General features: G+C 40.8%; 1 protein-coding gene across 1 annotated transcript in view; it reads left to right on the top strand.

Moving 5' to 3' along the window:
- SPATA17 (spermatogenesis associated 17) overlaps positions 1-21,316 on the top strand; it is a 50,300-nt gene that overhangs the window by 19,780 nt on the left and 9,204 nt on the right. The window contains exons 5-6 of the mRNA XM_059677528.1: positions 1,654-1,802; positions 5,554-5,689. Coding sequence (XP_059533511.1) covers positions 1,654-1,802; positions 5,554-5,689 — 285 coding nt within the window. The remainder of the gene's footprint in view (positions 1-1,653; positions 1,803-5,553; positions 5,690-21,316) is intronic.

Genomic DNA, 21,316 nt, shown 5'->3' with positions numbered 1-21,316 from the left:
TAATTAGACCAGAAGTCCTTCCAAAGGACCTTTCGGATGAAGCTGGGGCTGCAAGGAAAGCCGAGGTCCTGGATGCCTGCTGGGGGCCAGAGAGAAGCCCAGGTTCCGGTTGCCAGGGGGTTGCCGGTGCTGGCAGCTGGGGAAAGGAAGGCCTACTTTTGCACGAATTTCGTGCATTGGGCCTCTAGTTATATATAATAAATTAAAGTTCATAATAAAAGATATATATAAACATATATAGCAAATGGGGATGTATACATTATATATATTATATGGTGTGTGTGTGTATATATATATACACACATACGTGTACACACACATATGTACATATGTATATTATATTAATAGTGAACTTGGAATCATGTTACTGTATCTTTAAAAAATAAAGTTCCAATAAAAATTCATTAACTCCTTTCCAATATAGCAATCCTCCTGTCCAGCTGTGAAAAGTACTAGATGATACTTATTTGCCATTTGTGTTATTTACGGTCCATGACTTTTATGGTAACTGGTTCCTATTATTGGTTTCTATTAATGTAAAACATAAGTGAACAGAAATGAGGCGTGAATCATTTCTTTTTATTAGTCCACTGTCTTCCCTCAGCGCCGGCAGGAACTCCAGCTGTGGCCCGTTAGGGATAACCTAGTTAAGGAAGGATAAGGAATCGGACTAGAAATCTGGGCCCCTTTTCCATCACTTCTCTCCCGCACAAGGATGGCAAAAAGAGAAAACTATATGTACTTAATGCCACAGCAAAATCCCGAGCCACCTCTGACTTGTATTGTGCATTATGTGATGCTAATTCGTCAGACAACCGGTGGATTCCCATAACTGGTATCTAAGTAACTACTAATTTAAAGGCAGGATATGTGGTGTATCACTTTTCCCAGTTGTGGCTTCTGGACTTGGCTATGCATTTGTGTGATTGCATGGTTGCTATTGTGTCAAAGAATTTTAAATAAAGAACACAAGAAGGAATAAAATAGAAGATTTGACATTCACCTAAAAGCCTTATTTTAGTGGAAAAAATGCTTGTATCCTTTTTCTATTGATAGTAGTGTTCTTTGAAAGCTAAGCTCAGAATTGTTTCTACTATTTTTACTCAAAAAGGGAGAGGATTCTTTTCAAATTATGTTCAAAGAAACATGGTTTTTAAAATTTGAAAGTAGAGCATCGATAACTATAGATTTACCAGTTTTAGCATAAAAACTCTTTTGATGCACAGAAAATTAATGTAACGCATTTTCAATATCATCACTTGTACTAGTGTGGACATTTCTTGAAGATGCAATATTGTGTCGTGCATTTTTTAATTCAGAGAAGAACGAGTTGTAACTTAGGCCCGGCCGGCGTGGCTCAGTGGTTGAGCGTCGACCTATGAACCAGGAGGTCTCGGTTCGATTCCCGGTCAGGGCACCTGCCGGGTTGTGGGCTCGGCTCCCAGTGTGGGGCATGCGGGAGGCAGCCCATCCATGATCCTCTCTCATCATTGATGTTGCTATCTTTCTCTCCCTTCCTCTCTGAAATCAATAAAAATCTATTTTAAAAAAATTAATTTGCTAAACTTGCCGTGCTTTGGAGGCATTCGGTAGCCTCGATCATCAATAACACGGTAAGGGAACCCTCCGTAATGAAACGTCCTGTCTTGCCAGGGGCCCTTCCGTGACGTCAGTGACGTATTGAAGCAGCGCTACAAGCCCTTGGAGCCCACGTTGCGGGTGGCGGAGCCAATCAATACGTTGAAAGAGGCCAGAAGTGAGTTCAGAAGATTGGAATTGTCACGGAACGTTCAGGAGAACATGTGAGTCCTTAGCTTAAAAAAGCAGCTGTCCCGTGTTTGGGGCCTGAAGGGATCCACCCTTTCCCATTTCTGATATTGCAGAGAATCTTTCATTTGTGAGAAAAGCTCAGGTTCCCGTGACCTCTCCCAAAACAACCATTTTTGACGACGTGCAAATGTTTTCGATAGGACAGTATTGATGAGGATATTGACTGCATATGTGTAAGCAATTGTCGAATTGGATCAGGGGCCCACCCTACCCTCATCTCAACTTATTATTTCTGCAATGACCGTATTTCCAAGTGAGGTCACAGTCTTCAACATGCTCTTCAAGATAAGCGTAGGAAGAGGGGATGGTACTGTCTGACACAGAGAGTGGATCGCAGAGGATTTCTTTGAGAAGTTACTTCAAAGCTTTGTTTGTTCTTGATCCTGAGAAGCTCATCCCACTTTCTCTTGTCTATTGAAGAAATGGTTTTCCTCATTCCTAGGCCTGCATTCATGAAGCCAGGATACTACGTCAACAATTAGCAAATAACTGGCAAGTTGTTTTTATGAGAAGCCCTGGCATTTATTAAATAAGTTTTTATTTATTTCTGAGAGAGGAAGGGAGAGGGAGAGAGAGATAGAAACATCAATGATGAGAGAGCGTCATCAATCGGCTGCCTCCTGCACGCCCCCTTCTGGGGATCGAGCCCGCAACCCAAGCATGTGCCCTGACCAGGAATGGAATCGTGACCTCCTGGCTCATGGGTTGACGCTCAACCACTGAGCCACACTGGCTGGGCAACTCTGGCATTTACTGATCCAGCAACTGTGTGCATGTCAGAAATAGTCGTAGGCTCCAGGGACGTAGAACCAAGGAAAACAGAGGTTCTATTCTCATGGATGCTTCTAGCTTGAACCGAACCAGGAAACCTAATGCAATTCTGAGCGAGCATTGTCATAGGAGAGCTCCGGAAAACGGCCAAGCGTGTGTCAAAGACCATCAGTGCCATGACTTTTATTTTTTAATGTAGAGTTTGCTCTGGTTTGGGGCGATCTGGATTTTGGTAGAGAAAAGAAAAGATAAAAGCAGGTGGATCGTTTGAAAACTAAAAGCAAAACAAAACGTGATGGCCGGAAAAGTTCACAGCACAAGGAGAAGACCAGTTTGGCAGAAACTAATTTTTACATGAGAGGCAGTGAAAACAAACATTGGTCCAGGCTTCAGGCCGAGGATCTGAGGGTTTATCGGTAGATAATGGAGATTTATTTAAGGCTTTTGAGTAAGAGGATGCTGTAAAAAGAATATGAGTTTGTTGATTGTGAGATAGATGTCCTTAAGAAGAAATACGCTGGAAGAAAGGAACCCCAATAGGAGAATATTGCAGTCATTTTGGTGACAGGTAGTGGGATGGAACTAAGCTGATGGCAGGATTCAGTATTCCACTCTTGTTCTTTCCTTTTTCTTTCTTTCCCTTCTTCTTTCCTTCCATAATCTCTCTGATCGCTTCTGTTGAAAAGACACCAACTACCAACTCTATGCCAATGGCTTCCCCTCCCTAGAGCTCTAAGTTCTTACTGCAACATCCCAGATTTATATTTCCAAAGGTCATCTTTGTTTGCATCTCCACTGTGTGTCCCAGACTCAGAATGTCCCACACTGGCCTCCTCCTCCTCCTCCTTTTTCTTCTTCTTCTTATTCTTTCTAAATATATTTTTTATTGATTTCAGAGAAGGAGAGAGAGATAGAAACATCCACGATGAGAGAGAATCATTGATTGGCTGCCTCCTGCACGCCCCCTACTGGGGATCGAGCATGCAACCCGGGCATGTGCCCTTGGCCGGAATCGAACCCAGGACCCTTCATTCCGCAGGCCGGCACTCTATCCACTGAGCCAAACCTGCCAGGGCCTGCTTCTTGTCTTGAGTGTGAATTGCAGGCCCAACGCTCTACCCAGGGTAGAGACATGTGAGTTTCTCTGTTCTCCTTCTCCAGCGTCATATTGGTCCTCAGATTCTCCTTTTTGCCTTTTAAATCTCTCTCCAATTCACGGTTGCAGCTTCTGCATGTGGCTATGCATTTGTGTGATTAACTGGTTGCTACGGTACAAAGTTATTAAGCAAAATATTTAGAATTTTAATTAAAGAACACAATTTAAAATATAGCCCTTCTGGTCTCAAGTTTGATTCCTTCTGGTCAAGGGCACATACCTGAGTTTCAGGTTCGATCCCCAACCCCAGTCGGAGGCAACCAGTCGATATGTGTCTCTCACATCAGGGTTTCTCTCTCTTTCTCTCTCTCCCTTCCGTTCTCTCTAAAACTCAATGGAAAATTATCCTCAATTGAGGATAAACAGAAAAAAAAATGTTTTTTAAATGTAGTGTATAGAAACGAGACCTGGTTCCGTTTATTACCGAAGAATAGTGTTCAACACACCTCAAAACTTTTTTTGACTTCTGTGATTCTTCAAACACGTTAGCCCTCTGCAATCCGCACGCGTTCTGAACGGTTATTGTATTATGGTAAATTAACTAGGCATTATCATATGTTTTCAGAGAGTGTTTTCTTAACAATTCAACTTTTATTTGTAACTCTCCCATTTGTTTTAATTACTAGCACAGTGTGCAACATTTATTAATCAGCGGAGCCTTTTTAAGTTAAAATACTAGATTAGCTAACCCCATTAACACGGAACACTCCAAACAAGCAGTAATGAGAGAGGTAGTTAGTGTGCAAATCGTATCACCCACGCAGTGCTCGGGGCACAGTTAGTATGATTACCCTCTTTTGATCCAGGCTTCTGCCTTTCCCAGCCCATTTCCAGCGGAAATTTGCAAAGAGCTGCTTCCATTTTTCTAGCTTAATTTTTTTTTCCTAATGAAGTCTGGTGCTTTAGAACACGGGACACAGATAATAAGCTTGTGTATCATTAAGAAGTTCTAGAATTTATCTACAAAAGATCCTTTTCTTAGCTGTACGGTGACGATTGCTCTCTCATTGTCCCGTGGTTCCTTGAAAATAGAATGTTTGTTTTTTTGTCTCCAATAAATGACCACGGAATAGTGGAATTTTGTTATTACAGACCTCTAAGTCTAAAGACTTTAAGATGTATAACATCGACATAATGGACAATCTGGAGTACTTCCTGAGAATATTACATACGCTTTTAGTGTATGCAGACCAATAAGTCATAAAACTAGGACAGAGCAGGAGTGGTAGGAGGGCATGCTGGGTGGCCTGACAGCCGGGCTGAAGAATGTAGGCTTGACCCAACAGGCAACTGGGGTTCATAATTTGTCAGTTTGAATTATCTGCCAGTGAAATAGATGGGTTGGAGGAGAATCTAGAATTATAAGTGCCTATAAAAATGGGAGGAAATGAAAGAGAGTTATCAGAAAAAAATGGTAAGTGTCATTTTTCTTATTTGGGAAAAAATAGGAAGTATGTTAATTCTCAGTGCATCAAGACTATAGATTTGCAATGGTCCCATTTTTCCCTGAAGCTAATTGGCTGTTTTTAAATTTTCCTTTCTGAGACCTCTACCAGTTGTTCTCCAATTGCCCAGACATTCAAGTAATGACTTGTTTGTATAAACCACTGCATGCCCCCATTGGGGATCGAGTCCATAACCCAGGCATGTCCCCTGACTGGGAATAGAACCTGTGACCTTCTGGTTCATGGGTTGATGCTCAACCACTGAGCCACACCAGCCAGGCTGAATTTTTATTTTTTTAATCAAACGTCTCTAGAAATCCAATGAAGAATAACACCTTACTGTTCTTTCAGGTTTTTGCCGTTCTCTTCCTACCATAAGAAAGAAAGGTACGTTCCATCAATTCATTTATCAAGCAAGTATGGTCCTGACGCTTATGGATCTCACCGTTTCAGAGATGAAAGCCCTAACAAGTGGATCGGTGGCAAGGTGAGTTGACGCAACATTAAAAAAAATAGAGTCCCCTTGAAAAGGCTAAAAGAGACAACAAGTATGAATTACAATTAATACCTTCTAAAATACAAACGACTCAACATTAGATATGAAGCTACTTCAGAAGACAAAGATCCTTATGCAATTGTCTCTTCCTAAAAGAATACGGTACTTGTTGGCTTTCTACAACAGGTTCACTTTATTCCAAGAATACGCCTGTATCTCACTTAAGTGAGCAGTTTATGGAGATGTAGAGATTTTGGGATACTCATTAAAAAGGAAATAGTTTATTTGGGTGGTGGTGTTTTTTAGGAGTCATTGTGTGCCCTTCTATACTTTTAGAATGTACATATAGTTAAAGAATTAGTGATGAGTAATTGTTCTTGTAGACCCTGAAAATTAAGGAAGAAATGTACAGGAATTCTTTAAATTTTAATGAATCATGAGTCTACCTAACCCTACACAAAACCACGTAGAAAAACATTAAATGCAAATTTAAATTTCTCTTTCTCTCCTCCCCTCCCTTCATTTTCTCCCTTCCTTTCCTACTTCGTCCCACCTTCTTTCAATCTAATCTCTTCAAATAACCGGATTAAATAAACAAGTCATCCCTCTCTGTAGCAGTATAACCTGCACAATACCGAAGTAGTCATTCTGTTACCGATATGTAAACCTTAGAATTATTAAAAATATTTTTATTTCCATTTGATATTAAGTGATTTGGGTGAGACTTGTACCCCATAAACTGCTAAAATCAGGCTTCTTTTTCTTTTTTTTATAAAACTTTGTTTCTTGATCTCAGAAACTGGAGGCCACAATTTACTCATTTTTAGTTGCTTAAAGACAGTTTTAGGGAGGTTGGAGTTGTGACGTTCAGAATGTTGAAGAAGGAAAAGGCTGGAGTGGTTTTAGGCTTCTGCTAGGGGAAGACGGACTATTAAAAACTTGTAAATGCACGTATGATGTGGTTGAGCACAATAGATTGCTTTCAGCCAAGTAACAGCTCAAGTATTTTCGGTTCCTATTCTTCACCCTTTCCATCGTGGTTGAAGATTGTCTACACAGAGAACTGTCTTTCTCTTCTACCATCTTTAAGCAGAGAGATTATAATTTTCAAATAGTCTATCACACAGTTGTTTTGAAGGGTGTCAGTTGAGAGAAAAAGCAAATGTTAATCTTTCTCAAATTACACAAGATTGATGAATATGTCAAATATTTTTAATATTTTTGCTTTATTTTTAATGTAGTAATATGAATAACACTATACAAAGATATCACAAAGTCAGGGAGTTGAGAGTAAATAATGCTATTTTCTACTGAAAGTATGATAATCAATAATGAAAAATAACATATATATCATTCTTCTTGAGAGTATAGACACCAATTATTAAAAAATAAAGTACAAATGATATATAACTTAATCATATTTCTTTGATGAACTTGTAAAATGCCCGGAGTTAAATTGTGTGTGAAATGGCCAAACTTTTTAAGTGCTGGTATCTACTTTGTATTTATAAATTCTTCATTGTGCTCGTTTCAATATTTGAAATAGAAATGAAACTTAATAAGGGGAATGTACCAGTCGCTATTAATTTAATCTATTTGGGTAGATCTAAAAGTGTTGGACAATTAAAAGCTCCGTATACTAAAAACATTCTTTTGATTGTCAAAACATTTACATATGTTTGTGTTAACCAATGCAGAAATGATGATCTAGGCCCCTCTATCTTTTTTTTAAACATGTTTTTTATATATTTTTAAATATATTTCTTTATTGATTTCAGAGAGAAAGGGAGAGGGAGAGAGAGAAACATCCATGATGAGAATCATTGATTGGCTGCCTCCTGCACGCCCCCTAGTGGGGATCAGCTGCAACCCGGGCATGTGCCCTTGGCCGGAATTGAACCCGGGATCCCCCCAGTCCGCAGGCGGACGCTCTATCCACTGAACCACACCGGCTAGGGGTAGGCCCCTCTATCTTAATTGGCATTAGTTTTTATGTTCACTTTAGACAACTGACTTTAGTGGGACTGTTCATGTTTTCCTTTGTTTACAAAACTCGGGAAGAGACTAATGTTGACCTGCTTTATTGTTGGTGAATGGCATCGGCAGAGCAGCCTCTTTTTTGTGTGTTTTGTTTTGTTTTGTTTTGTTTTGTTTTGTTTTTTCACGTGCATTTTGGTCCTAAACAAGAACCGAGAAGCTCCAAAGCATAGAAACATCCAGCACTCCAGAGAATTCATTCAGAGGGCCTGAGCATATTGCACAGAACATAAAGCTGACCTCTACCGCCGAGGGCTCGGGGAATGGAGGGGGATGTGGAACGTATCAGAGGTTTAATGTGGCACATCGCCGTCTGCAGAAACTTGGGTGGGACCGGGGCCGCTTGCCCGTCGCAGCCGGTGATTGAATCCGCTGTCACCGGGACCCCGGTCGTAATGAGCATGCAGCCTAACGACCGTGATTATGCTGATGGCAATTGATGCGCCCGGGCGGCGTGCGGGCCTCATTACGGCTGCGCTGTACATGGAGCCGCGCGCCTCGGCGAGGGGCGATTTTACTTCTATGCCCCGATTGCCATAAAATATGCCTCGGTTGCAACAGGCCAGCTTCACAGAATTTTAAGAATCTTCCCGAACGTGTTGATAGATGACGATGCACTCGCGGAAAAACAGGCCCTTGCAGTTGTTTGTTTTGTGTTGTTTCATTTCATTAGTGAGTGTAAACAGTTAAATCATTAGGCGTAATTGAGGGGAAATATTTTGCTTAGGAGGATGGCCTGCAATAATCCAATATTCAGTTGGAGGGCTTCTTTTTTTTTTTTTTTCCTTTCCTTTCTCTCTCTCACTAGTACATCGGGGACTGAAATTCTTTCATTTCCTCCCTTTTATGACCCTGGCGTCAGACTCCTTGGGGTCAGTAGGTTTCAGGAAAAGTATCCGTTTATATAATTTTTATTATAAATCAATAGGTCCGTTTGTATTTGCGTGTAATATTTATATATACGCTGTCTAGTTTGTTATGCACTTTAGAACATTGCACAGAGCCAAATATTGGCATGTCATTGGCAGGAAAAATATGTAACCTATAGAATGGTTAAATGTGAACTGTTGAGATGAATATGTTTATACGACCTTTGCTTTGTAACCACTGTCTTGCTTCTAATAGATTCCTTACATTGTGTAGTAATTTTCAATTATGGTTTTAAAAGTGGCTTTGAAAGAGTTTCTGATTTGAATTTTAACTTATGAATGAAATTATGTGCAATGATGTGTCCAAGATTTTCGGTAGATTAGATCAGACCGTATTAGTCTGTAAGTCTTAACCTAAGGGCTCAATTTGCATTTGAATCTAAAATATTACTTTTGAGTAATGAGCAAACGTAATGGAGTGCATTTTTATAAAGCAAGGTAAGCCATTTAAAAATATTTATTTTGTAGCTGCAATAAAGTCTGAGATTGAGAGATCTATCCGATTATTGTTTTTTTAAATATATTTTATTGATTTTTTTTACAGAGAGGAAGGGAGAGGGATAGAGAGTTAGAAACATCCATGAGAGAGAAACATCAATCAGCTGCCTCTTGCACACTCCCTACTGGGGATGTGCCCTCAACCAAGGTACATGCCCTTGACCGGAATCGAACCTGGGACCCTTGAGTCCGCAGGCCTACGCTCTATCCACTGAGCCAAACCGGTTAAGGCCAATTATTGTTTTATAAATACATTTTATTGATTTCAGAGAGAGGAAGGCAGAGGGAGAGAAAGATGGAAACATCAATAATGAGAGGGAATCATTGATTGGTTGCCTCCTGCACACCTCCTACTGGGGACATGCAGCTCTAAAGAGAGGATGGCCAATGTTTTCTCCTGAGATTGGTAAGATTTGCACCAGCCCAGGTAGGACGCTTGCCCCAGATGTGCACCTGGCGCTGTGGTGAGGGCCAGGGTCTTCATTTGGCAACCAGAGGCTTTACACCTTGCCTATGAAATTTTCCTTCGGAAAGTTTTGAACTCCAATTATGAAGAGTTCCTCGTGAAGTTTATCTCTAAAAGTTCAACATATGCGAGTCTTCTCTGCATTATTGCTAATCCAGAATAACAACAGTTACATTTTTCACTTCTGGGCTTCCTGCTGGCGAATTCATTTGAAGAAATTGTTCTATCATGAAAATTAATATTGTGGATTTAATTTATTTGAACATGCTTAACTGAATATTTTCCCCATTATGCCTAAAAACAGCATATCTTCTCATAAAGACATTCTTCACAGAGTAACTTAACTAGGACATTTATAGTCACCCTAAAAAAGATGCCAGAAGCCATATTGCTACAACTTGTAACTTCTGCTATATAAGTGGCAGGTTGATAATCATGTTATTAACTCTGCATTAATTTACAAGTCACTTTTTATGTGGCTGTTATAAGGTTACATACTAAAGGGGAACATTTAAATCTGCTAGCGTGCTGAAAGTTTAACAAATATGCGATATCAGATAATTAACTAACTAAAAGGTGATCACTTGATAGTCCCAGGCAGCAACTGACTGTAAGGATACTAATGAAATACTATCAAGGCACAAAAGTCGTCGAAATATTTCACAATGTTGGCTGTAAGGATACAAATATTGACCTTCCTTTCTTATTAAATCTATTCCAAGAGCTATTTGTGAAGAGTTTGCTCACCACAATTGGAATATTTAATAAAATCTAATTCTCCTCCTCTGTAATTCCTTGGTTGAAAAATGTGCTCCCTTGATGATGATCGAGGGCTTTGGAGAATAAATGGATTTTAAGGAGAAAATTAGATGGTCCTTATTATGCTGTCTCACTAGCGAGGCATTGTCATTTGTCTGTTGTATTACAAATGCCTTGCTTTGCCTACCTTCTTCATTTAATCGTGCAACTTGCCTGTAAGCAGCATTAGAGGGGGGGAAAATGTGGCTGTATTACTCTTTCAATTGATTTCTTTGCTTATCCATGCGACAGCTCACACCGATTATGCTCAACACAGAACTCATCTCCTCCCGACACCCAGTATCTTCCCAATCCCTTCTATCCACAGTGACTGACTCACTTGTGCCCAATACCAGGAGACAGACCAGTTTCCTCCCTCTGCTTCCTTTAGAGCCCCTCTCCCAAGTGAAGTTCAACGTAGCTGGCAAGTTTAGTGTTTAGAAAAGTTAAATGCTGATATTAAAATTGCATTCACAACCTGGCCAGTGTGGCTCAGTGGTTGTGTCGGCCCATGAACCAGGGGTCACTGGTTCAATTCCGGTCAGGGCACATGCCCAGGTTGCAATCCCGATCCCCAATAGAGGGCATGCAGGAGGCAGCCGATAAATGATTCTCTTTCATCATTGATGCTTTTCTCTCTCTCCCTCTCCCTTCCTCTCTCTAAAATCAGTTCTTAAAAAATTTAAAAATTGGATCCAAGTACAAAATTAATTTTCTTAGGGTACATAAAATATGTTTCATGTGCATTCATTCAGTGTTTTATTACTTTCATTCTGTATTCTTTCTGAGTATGTTCCTTTATGAATCAAATGATTCATCATTGGAAGACTGGGCTGGAGGCATATCTGTCCAAATTTCTATGTAGCTCACCAACCTAGTACCATGTGTCAGGCCGACCTTTAGGATAGCAATGATGAAGAACAAATAGCACTTGCAATATACTTTTTCCTCCACTTTTATGTCGTGTGTACTGTTTAAGAAAATCGCTTCCATTTTATTTGTTGACTTAATCAGTACAAGTTCATTTATATTGCTAAAGCCTACAAACCCTGAAAAAAAGGTGAAAGCATTTTCTTCAAAATAGCAATGTTTTAAAAGAACTAAGTGGAATTTGAAACTATTTTTGTTTGGAGCCGAAACTTTGCTGACTTTAATCTCTATGATTTTTGAGACACCGATATTGTTCTTCTAATTGAATGCAGAAATCATCTGTCATTTTCATGTTGACATTTAATGTGCATAAATAATGTCCAAAGGGTGGAAGCAATCTAATCTGCAAGTATGAATATACTTTCTGGTTCTAACAGCATAATTAAGGCAGTACAGGCTGTGATATATAAAATGTATACTCAGTTTTGAAAGTAAGTTTCCATATTCACAGCAAGTATGACCTAAATTTCAATGTACAGTAAAAATTCTAAAAGTATTCCAGAAAAAAAAAAGGATAGGATATATTAGGTATATTTTTAGCTAACATATGTACTTATTTCTTTCACCCCAAAACATTACTGATAAAATTTGTCATGCTTTGACTTTCGAACTCTCATCTGACTGATCTGTAGTAGACATAGATGGTGATAAAAAAAAAAGGATATGAAGTTGGAGGGTTTTGTCGACTGGAAGATGTTCAGATATTAAATGTTCAGTATTCGGTATTCTATGAAGAAAATCATCCAAGAATGTAGCCCATGTGTTTTATTAAATATATTTTTATTGATTTCAAAGAGGAAGGGAAAGGGAGAGAGAGAGAAAAAAAAAAACATCAATGATGAGAGAGAATCATTGATTGGCTACCTCCTGCATGCCCCCTACTGGGGATCAAGCCCGCAACCTGGGCATGTGCCCTGACTGGGAATCAAACCCTGACCTCCTGGTTCATAGGTCATGCTCAGCCACTGAGCCACACCAGCTGAGCTAGCCCATGTATTAATATACCGTAAAGTCACCACTTAGTAGTATTACGGTAAAATAATCATTGGTAAATTTAAGGATTGATTTTTGATGACACACTTTCAAGAAAGCTTCTTTCTACTACAGGTGCAATAGAGCATAAAATACTGCCTCAGTAAAGTCTATTACTCAAAGGAAAGAAAGACACTTCTTTTCAAGTTTTCCCTCTTTCCTGTATGTACTTTTTAATTTTGGGTAAATGAATAATCATTTTTTATTGTTGTTAGATATCATGACCTCATAGGATGACAATGTAACTTTTTTTTTATTTATAAACATTAGAGTCAAAAAGTTAGTTGCCTTCGGATCACATTAACGGATGTACGTCTGTCTACTGCATACACTCAGGATCTGTCTGCCTTGGCCCATTGAGCTCCTTAGTCCTTTCTGCTCAGCTGTGAACACACCCCCATAGAGGAAAGTCATCATCGGATGGGGTAGGAAGGAGAAATAAATATTGAAATCTGCTTATCAAAGTGATGCTCTACCCTATGGTTATTTTCTCTGTGGAAGTATAGTGAGAAAGAGTTACCTCAGACACAGGGTCCGTTATAAGCGCATGTTCCGTGGTCGTGGGCTTGGACGTCTGCACCCAAGACCTGGCCGGCCGCACAGACTCACCGGGTCACCAATATAAGTCAGGTATCTGCTTTTCTTCAACTTAGCCACGTGGTTTGACTTCTCTTTGCCAACCTCAGATCTCGCATTTACGTGATGTGAGAAGTGTGATTTAAAATGCAAGAGTGGCAATGTGGGTTTCACGAAGAGACTGCTCTTTTTCTTCAGAAATGATGTTAAGACTTCAAATTAATCATTTGATATCTTTTCTGACATCTGACTCTTTGGAAAATCTAATTGAAGCTATAGACCTCTCAAGAAAAAAAAAGTGCAAATATACAAATGCATAACAGCATTTGCATGCCATCAATTTTATTGGACACTAATTTTTTAGTTTAGAAATGAAGAAAAGTGTAACCATTTTTTTTAAGTCTTTGCTTACAGTTATTACTCCCAAGTGTCTGCTTTATAAAGATGTGGGAATGAATCCAAATTTTGCAAGTATAGTAATTAGATAAAAATAAATTCCAATGAAAACAGTACCATGGTTGCACTTGAGTAAGAAGTTGAAATGTTGGGCTAGGCCTTTCATATGGCAGTGTCCCTACCTTTGACATGATCTGATTTCAACCTTTTGTTCTAATGGTGAACATCTTAAAAATAACAATTTGCTAAGATCTGTAGTGTCCAATGGAATTAGAACTCCACTGACTTGCTTTGTCAGAGAGCAAAGATTGGAGTAAAGGTGTATTAAAGTTTTCTACAAATCTCTAGATTGAACTCTTGTCTTTTTGTCTTATTTTTTGTTCTTAAACCATTGAGGTTCTGTGTTTTATAGTCTGCATCATTGATACAGTCTGTGACAGTGGAGAGTTAGAAACCCATGTGTCATGTTAGGGACATTGAAGCAGAGGTGAACTTCAGCAGAGATTGGGAATGTTCCTGGGTGTAGAGAGATTTCCACCTGTACGGACATAGACAGATTGTCATTTTCCACTTCAGCCTGCAGGAGCACCACCTCCAGAATTAGTCGGTTTAATGATCTCCCTCTAATCTCATTTTCCAGAGTAAGAGCTTCTTCAGAAGGATTTGTGGCTTCCCGGCACCGTGCGTAATATGCGTAATAGTGCATTGCATCATAACAATAAAATTCTCCAGGTAATCCAATCTGTGAGCGAACTCCTTGTGTTGTCCTAGCCATGGTTTCACACTTCTCCCAAGTATTTTGGAACTTCTACTTTACGTTGACTCCTTACCTTCAGGATCTTTCATTTCATATTCTGCTCTCATTTCGTCTCAGCCATTCTCTGAAAAGGCTCCGGCTCTGAGGCTGACTGCCGTAGAGGAGCGTGCACGCCTCCATTCAAGATCTGGGGGCAGCATCTTTGAGAGCCATTCATGCTAGTCTACAACGAAACAACCAAGATGGTGTGGGAAACTTTTTTCACCCAATAGTCAAACCAGAGGTGTTCCCCAAAATTGTAGATACTCTATCTAATCATGAAGTTGGGAGATGTTTCCTTCCAATTGAAGTTATGCTCAACAAAAGAACTTCGAAACATGCCCGCACCTTGACCATAAACTGGACTTATTGGGTGAAAATATTTTTCCCCCGTCCAATTAATTTCACCTCTTTCTCGTTTCTATTTCTCACATGACTACTCGAAAATTCAAATTATATAAGATGCTTCCACATTGTATTTCCATTGGCCAGCCCATCTCTAGGTGACATATGTGCCCAGTTGTTTGAGGTGAAAATGACTTGATTGTGATGGAGTCTGTGGAAAATCTCCACCCCTGGAAGCCCAGACAAGCATTGTCCTCTGATGCTGTTATGTTTTTTCACTTTACCACTTCTTCTCTGCTGCGAAGTGGATTTGAAAACACTACCAGTTTCTTCAGCTGTGGCTCCTCCCTCCACGTATCACTAAATTACTCCTTTTAGTTTACAGGTCAGTTCAAGGAACAAGATTTTTTTTAAAAAAAAAAACACAAAAAACATAGTTTGGGCTTAGCAATACTTATCTTAATGCAAATAAGTAAATAATGATACAGCCAAGGGGATTAAAAATTAAGAGAGTTTGGCAAAAATTTTAATGGCACTGCATATGGCCATTACACTATTGATTTTGGATACTCTTGGCCTATAGCCAAAGGACTAAATCAGTTTTGTTTTAAGGAAACTAAGTAAGAGTCCCCTTCCTCCCATCCCTCTTCATTAGATTTCATGAATTTATATTGTGGGAAATCAAAGTATATCCCCGTCATCCAGGCCTGAGATGACATTGCTCTATTCATAAATACCGGTGACATGAATGTAGCTTCATAGATTGTTGAACACATGTGGTCTGGGAAGATTTATAAACGTATTTGAACGATGTCTCCATCATAGAAATATACGGAACCACTCTTTTGCTGGTCTGCACAGTTAAGGAAGGAAGAAGCTAAAACTTGAGGCAAAGTACACCGATCCAACTTCTCAATATTTTGGAGGCTGAAAATCCTGATATCAATGAACTAGGGGTCCAGTGCATGAATTCGTGCATCTTGAAAGGAACTGTGGGCAGCGAGGCTGCGGTAGGCACAGGGGCGGGTCTTGGCCCATCCTCTGTACCCCTGCCAGGCCCCTCCCGCCACATCCCCAGTCTTCTGTCTGCTATCAGCCCCGCTCCCCAGCACTGACAGCGCTGGCCCCACTCACACCCGCTGATGGCGCAGAGCAATTGGGGCTGGTACCAGCAGTGGGTGCGAGCAGCGGCTGCTGCCCCGATTGCCCCTCAGGAGCAGGGGGAGGTGGAGAAGCCCTCAGGGGTGATGAGGGCCAGCAGCTGCCACTCACACCCGCTGATGGCACCAAGCGATTGGGACCAGCACCGGGCGCTAGCAGAGGGTGCACATGGTGGCTCCTGCGCTGACCGCGGGTGCAAGCAGGGCCAACACCGGCAGCAGGTGCGAGTGCCAGGGCAGGACGGCAGTGCGCGGGAGCAAAGAATTTTCAGTAATCACCAGAGGCTCGCCCTGATGACAGCAACCAGCGCCCGCCTTGGTCTGGTGCCCCCACTCACCTGCTCCACCATCCCACTGCGGCCAATGCCCGCCATGTTCCGCGCACGCCCCCTGGTGGCCAGCGCACGTCATAGCAACTGGTTGTTCAGTTGTTCCAGTTGTTTTGCCGTTCAGTCTATTTGTGTATTAGCCTTTTATTGTATAGGTTAGGTGTGAGTCTTGGACCCTGCAAACAGGAAGAAAAACCCATCAGAAATGTCCCGGATATTAAAAACGACTCTGTGCTCGAACGTGAGGCCGCTTGATGGAGTGGCGTGGTGTCACCCACATCCTCTCTCTAATGCTAAAAGTAATGCACATGGACAGAGTGACAGTCACCGCCCAGCCTCCCATCAGCAATAATTAATCTTTCCGTTAACAGAGGCCAGAAAAAGCCTCTCACCAGCCCCTTCGGAAGTCTGAGAGACCCTGTGTTTTTGATGTTTGCATTCCGAGGAAAATTGTCCCCACCAGTTCTGACAAATTGCAACACCAGGCTAATTATGGCAGCTAATGAAGTGTGCGGAATGGTCACAGCTCGTCGTGAAACGGGTCCTTCAGCTTGGATTAGAGTCTCATCAATCACTTTTGTAAACTGATCCAGAATTGCTTCTGCCCGGTGCTTGGCGTTTTTAATGCTGTTTCTGTAATTGGTTTTCTCCCTAAAGCTTAGACTTGTTGTTGTTGTTGTTGTTTTGTAAATATTACAGTCTCGGGACCGGGCTTGCACAGGCTAGTTTATAAAAAAACACTTATTATTAGGGATATCAGCAGATCAAGAAAGCTAATAAAAGGACCCCCAAAATGAAAGTGGATACACTGTTTCAGTCCTGCTCAAAGGTAAAGCATAGTCATGTCGAGCAGCATGTTTCTCAAATGTAGGTGTAGCGCCACATGCAATCACAGTTGGTGGTTAGCGACGGAAGTTCCGCTAGAGTTTCTAAGAAATAAATACATAGATGGTCGTTTATTGTTAGGGGAGCAGAGCTGCCTGTTTATCGTTCAGCATCGTTTTGTACGATGTCTACGTCTTGGATGAAGCCAAACATCTGGAAGCACTGAGACCAGAGTTCTGTGTCATCCTCAGAGCTCACCTGGGATGTTGATGCTCTCATTTCCTCTCAGTTTACAGACTAGAAAATAAAGCTACTCAGTGCTGACGTCTAGATTCTTAATAATTATGCTTTATTATCTCAACTCGCTCTTTAAACCTACTTTTCCCTCCCGTATGCCAGTCTCTAAGATTTTATCAATTCTTTCCAGATGTTTAGAAGACTTACTGGGGAATCGTGTCACTATAGAATATTGGAGCTGGAAGTCGTTAAAAATAATTGAGCTCTGGCCCAGCTGGCATGGCTCAGTGGTTGAGTATCAATCTATGAACCAGGAGGTCACAGTTCAGTTCCCAGTCAGGGCATATGCCCGGGTTGTGAGCTCAAGCCCTAGTAGGGGGTGTGCAGAAGGCAGCCAATCAATGATTCTCTCTCATCATTGGTGTTTCTATCTCTCTCTCCCTCTCCATACCTCTCTGAAATCAAATAAAAATATTTTAAAAAATAATTTAGCTCTTAAAAACAAGACTATATGCATAATGTTGTACATGCTTAAGCATCTAAGCATAGATATATCAGTATGTTCTAATAGGGCAAGGAATTATTGGGTACTTGGAGGTTTGCCCTCCTAGGAACCCAAAGTTTTCAGTATGTAGTCTTTAAATTGTTGAAGTGTTTACCATGTGTGTTACCATCCACTGAAAACCTTTTTTGTGATTTACCTCTTTACCCCTACATTTGCTAAACCATAGTCGGTTAACAAGTTTTTAAAAATTCAATTTAAACACTCTAGCAGTTTCTGCCCAAATATAATACTAATGACATGTAACAAGAATTCTAACCAAATTTCAGTATGTAGTTTAATCAGAAAGTTATCTCATGCCTTCAATTTCCCCGGGTCCAAAGCAGAGATACTATTATGCAGATTTGATGAAATAACCTCCGTAAGATTTTGTAACCTATGGATTCATAGAGATGGAGTTTTGCAGCGGCAGCTCACCCTTGGACACAAGTGAACTGAGTTCAGGTGCAAAAGCAATAGATCATCTGTTCTGCACGTGTTTTACTTCCTCACCATTGGATCCTTCAGGTTGGGTTGCACTTGACGTAGGGTGATCAATTACGTCTTTTTATATTGCAGGACCAGATTCATTATCAGCTCCTTTGGAGACTAAATTAGCACAAATGATGTTTGCAACAGCAAAAGTAATCCTATCTAATAAAAGGCTAATATGCAAATTGTCCCCTTGGGAGTTCAACCACGCGCTATGACGTGCACTGACCACCACGGGGCAGCATGGAACAAAGGAAGGCCCAGCCAGCAGCCGGCAGCCGGCAGCCGGGGAAAGGAAGGCCCTGATAGGCCCTGATCGCCAGCCAGGCCTAGGGACCCTACCTGTGCACGAATTCCATGCACCGGGACTCTAGTAATACATCCTATATAATAAAGATGTAATATGCAGATGGCCGTTATGTAATGACCAACTGCGCAATGACCAGATCATGGATCAGCAGGAGGGTGGGGCAGCAAGCTACAAGCCAGTGGCAGAGAGCTACAGGATGGGGCAGGGCAGCAAGCTATGGGGAGGGGGGGGTGAGGCGGGGAGAGCTACAGGAGGGCAGCAGCGAGCTACTGGAGCATGGATTTGTGTGCAGGGCTACTAGTAATGTTAATAATTTAGCTGTTTACCAACATAGAGAACTGTGGATCCTGGTCTTCTGTCTCCTTGGTCAAGTCCTCTTCCAGGCCTCAGTTAGAGGGCAGCACAATTCACCCGCCCTCATTGCCTGGCTCTCCAATACGAATCCTGGGGAAAGAACTGAGCACATGTAGTCCTAACCCGGTGCTGCCTCCTCAACTCTTGTTTGTGTGCCCCAGAGGCCCCGGCATGCAGCGAGCCCCTGCAGAACCTATAGGAAGCCTTGCCTCCAGCTTGGTTTCTGTAGCTCCACCATCTGGTGTCTTCCACCCATTATCCTGAAGGCTCCTGGGGAGGTGGAAATTCCTCTCAAAGAATTAATGACCCCAAAATGAATCCAACTCTAAGGTTTGTGATTAAGTGAAAAGTAAGAAAGGAGGTTGTAGTAACTGTGTTTGGTGCTGGGGTGGGGGGCATGGGGCGTGGTACTAGACTTACCGGGGACCACCTTGTAAGTTACATACACGTCTAACCATTCTGCTGTGCCCCTGGAACTAATATGGTATTGAATGTCATCTTTAACTGAAAAATTTAAAACGAATTTAAGGAAGTAAGGAGGAATTCCAGAGCAGTTTGCCTAGACTGAGAATGTTCTGCTGTTTGAAAACCTCGGAAGATGCACTGGGGTCACTGAGCCCAGGGCCCTCTTGTGATGACTTCTACCGCTCCGCCCATGAGGACGTAGATAGTGGTAGCGGTTGTTTGCCATTTGCCTCCCACACCCTAAGCCAGTCCCATGGGCCACTGATGACAGAGACAAAAAGGAGTTTTCACCAGGCCTCTCAATGTGAGATTCTTGGAAGAGAAAATTCTTCCCAGGCTAATTAACTAGCCCCCGTGATGGATAAGAGCTGAATGGGACATTGTGTGAGGTTAATATCCCCTAAATCACATTAACAGTTTTGAAAATTTGGATAGGCCCTAACCGTAGAGTTGGAGAGCAGACGACACTAATTGAAATACCTTGGCCATTAACTTCCAAGCTCCTGGAAACTAATGGGTTTCTAGAAATATCACTGATGACCAACACCTATGTCATAATCTATGTTAGCTAAACATATGTCAACATAAGAGATACATAAAGTATCGCGCATTAATGTCCTAAACTACATTGCTAAATAATGTTTGCATAAAAGAATCTACACATAATTATTTCAGTCTAGCCTATTAATATTATATTCACGATAAAGTAAAGTTTTAATGTGGCTTTTCAATATTTCCTTTTCTTAAATAAAGTGAAGATATATTGTCAAAATTTTACTCAGTAGTATTGAATAAAATCAAGACCATTCTGGTTATTTGTTAAAAAGAAACTATGAATTACCTCTGTAAGATTTTGATTTGTTTAAAACACTTTTAATTTATCAAGCTTAATTCAGAGATGTTTTCTATTTATCACTTATATTAACCTTCAAATTGCTAATGGCTATAAGGCATGTGAATACACTAGCAAATTATTTTAGCCTGTTGCATCAGTGCCAAATCTGAACTACTTAGAACTTGCTACTTTTATACTTTTTATATTCTTTCTTATATTGAATTTATGTTACCTTTATATATAAAAGCCTAAGCAACTGTTCAGCCATTCGGCCATTTGACCATTTGACTGTTCAACTGGTAGCTATGACACGCACTGACCACCAGGGGGAAGATGCTCAATGCACAACGCACAGGCATGGAAACATGGAACAGACTGATGACTCTCAGAGGGAAGCAGGGAGGGGGAGGGCGGGAAGAGATTAACCAAAGATCTTATATGCATACTAGAGGCCTGATGCATGGATTCATGCACCGGTGGGGTCCCTCGGCCTGGCCTGTGGGGATCGGGCTGAAACTGGCAGTCCGACATCCCCTGAGGGGTCCTGGATTGTGAGAGGGCGCAGGCCAGGCCGAGGGACCCCACCAGTGCACAAATCCATGCACCGGGCCTCTGGTATTTCTTATAAAAAGAATTTCTTCAGTAGAATAGCAGATGAAGTAATATTACAGGAGTGGTTAGCCTACTTAACCAGTCAAAGTTTCTCAAGTATTTTTAAGGAATAATTGAATGTAGTTCATTTACCAAGGATAGCATATATTAATGGTTTAGTTGTAAAGTAGAATTTAAAAAGAGATATCAACTAATTAGTAACCGTTATTATCTATTAACCAGGATGAGACATGCTTGTTTTTTACTTTGTTTCTTATAAATTCTTGTCTGTAGAACAAAGGAGGTATAATTAAAAATATATACACAGTTGAATTGAACTTTCTTCAAGAGTTTTCTCCTCTACTGTGTGACCATGCCAAACATAGAATTTCAGAAGGCCATAATCATTTAAATTGTTCTATTTTTCTGTCCTCTTAATCTTGCAAAAATTTTATATTGTTAAAAAATAATAATGAAAGAACATATTAAAAATTGAGATGAAATTCTTATCTATCAAATGTCAGTGTCCCCGAATTTAACAGCCTTTCATTTATAGAGTTTAAATAAATTAGGACTTAGATTCAAACGTTCCGCAATAAATTGTGCTCTTAATGGCAACAGCAAATAAACATCCCTTAGTGTTTTGAATACCAAAGTGATTTACCTGCACATGTTT

This window comes from Myotis daubentonii, chromosome 20, assembly GCF_963259705.1.
Source record: "Myotis daubentonii chromosome 20, mMyoDau2.1, whole genome shotgun sequence".
Taxonomy (NCBI): domain Eukaryota; kingdom Metazoa; phylum Chordata; class Mammalia; order Chiroptera; family Vespertilionidae; genus Myotis; species Myotis daubentonii.
This window is presented reverse-complemented; position numbering and strand designations above follow the sequence as displayed.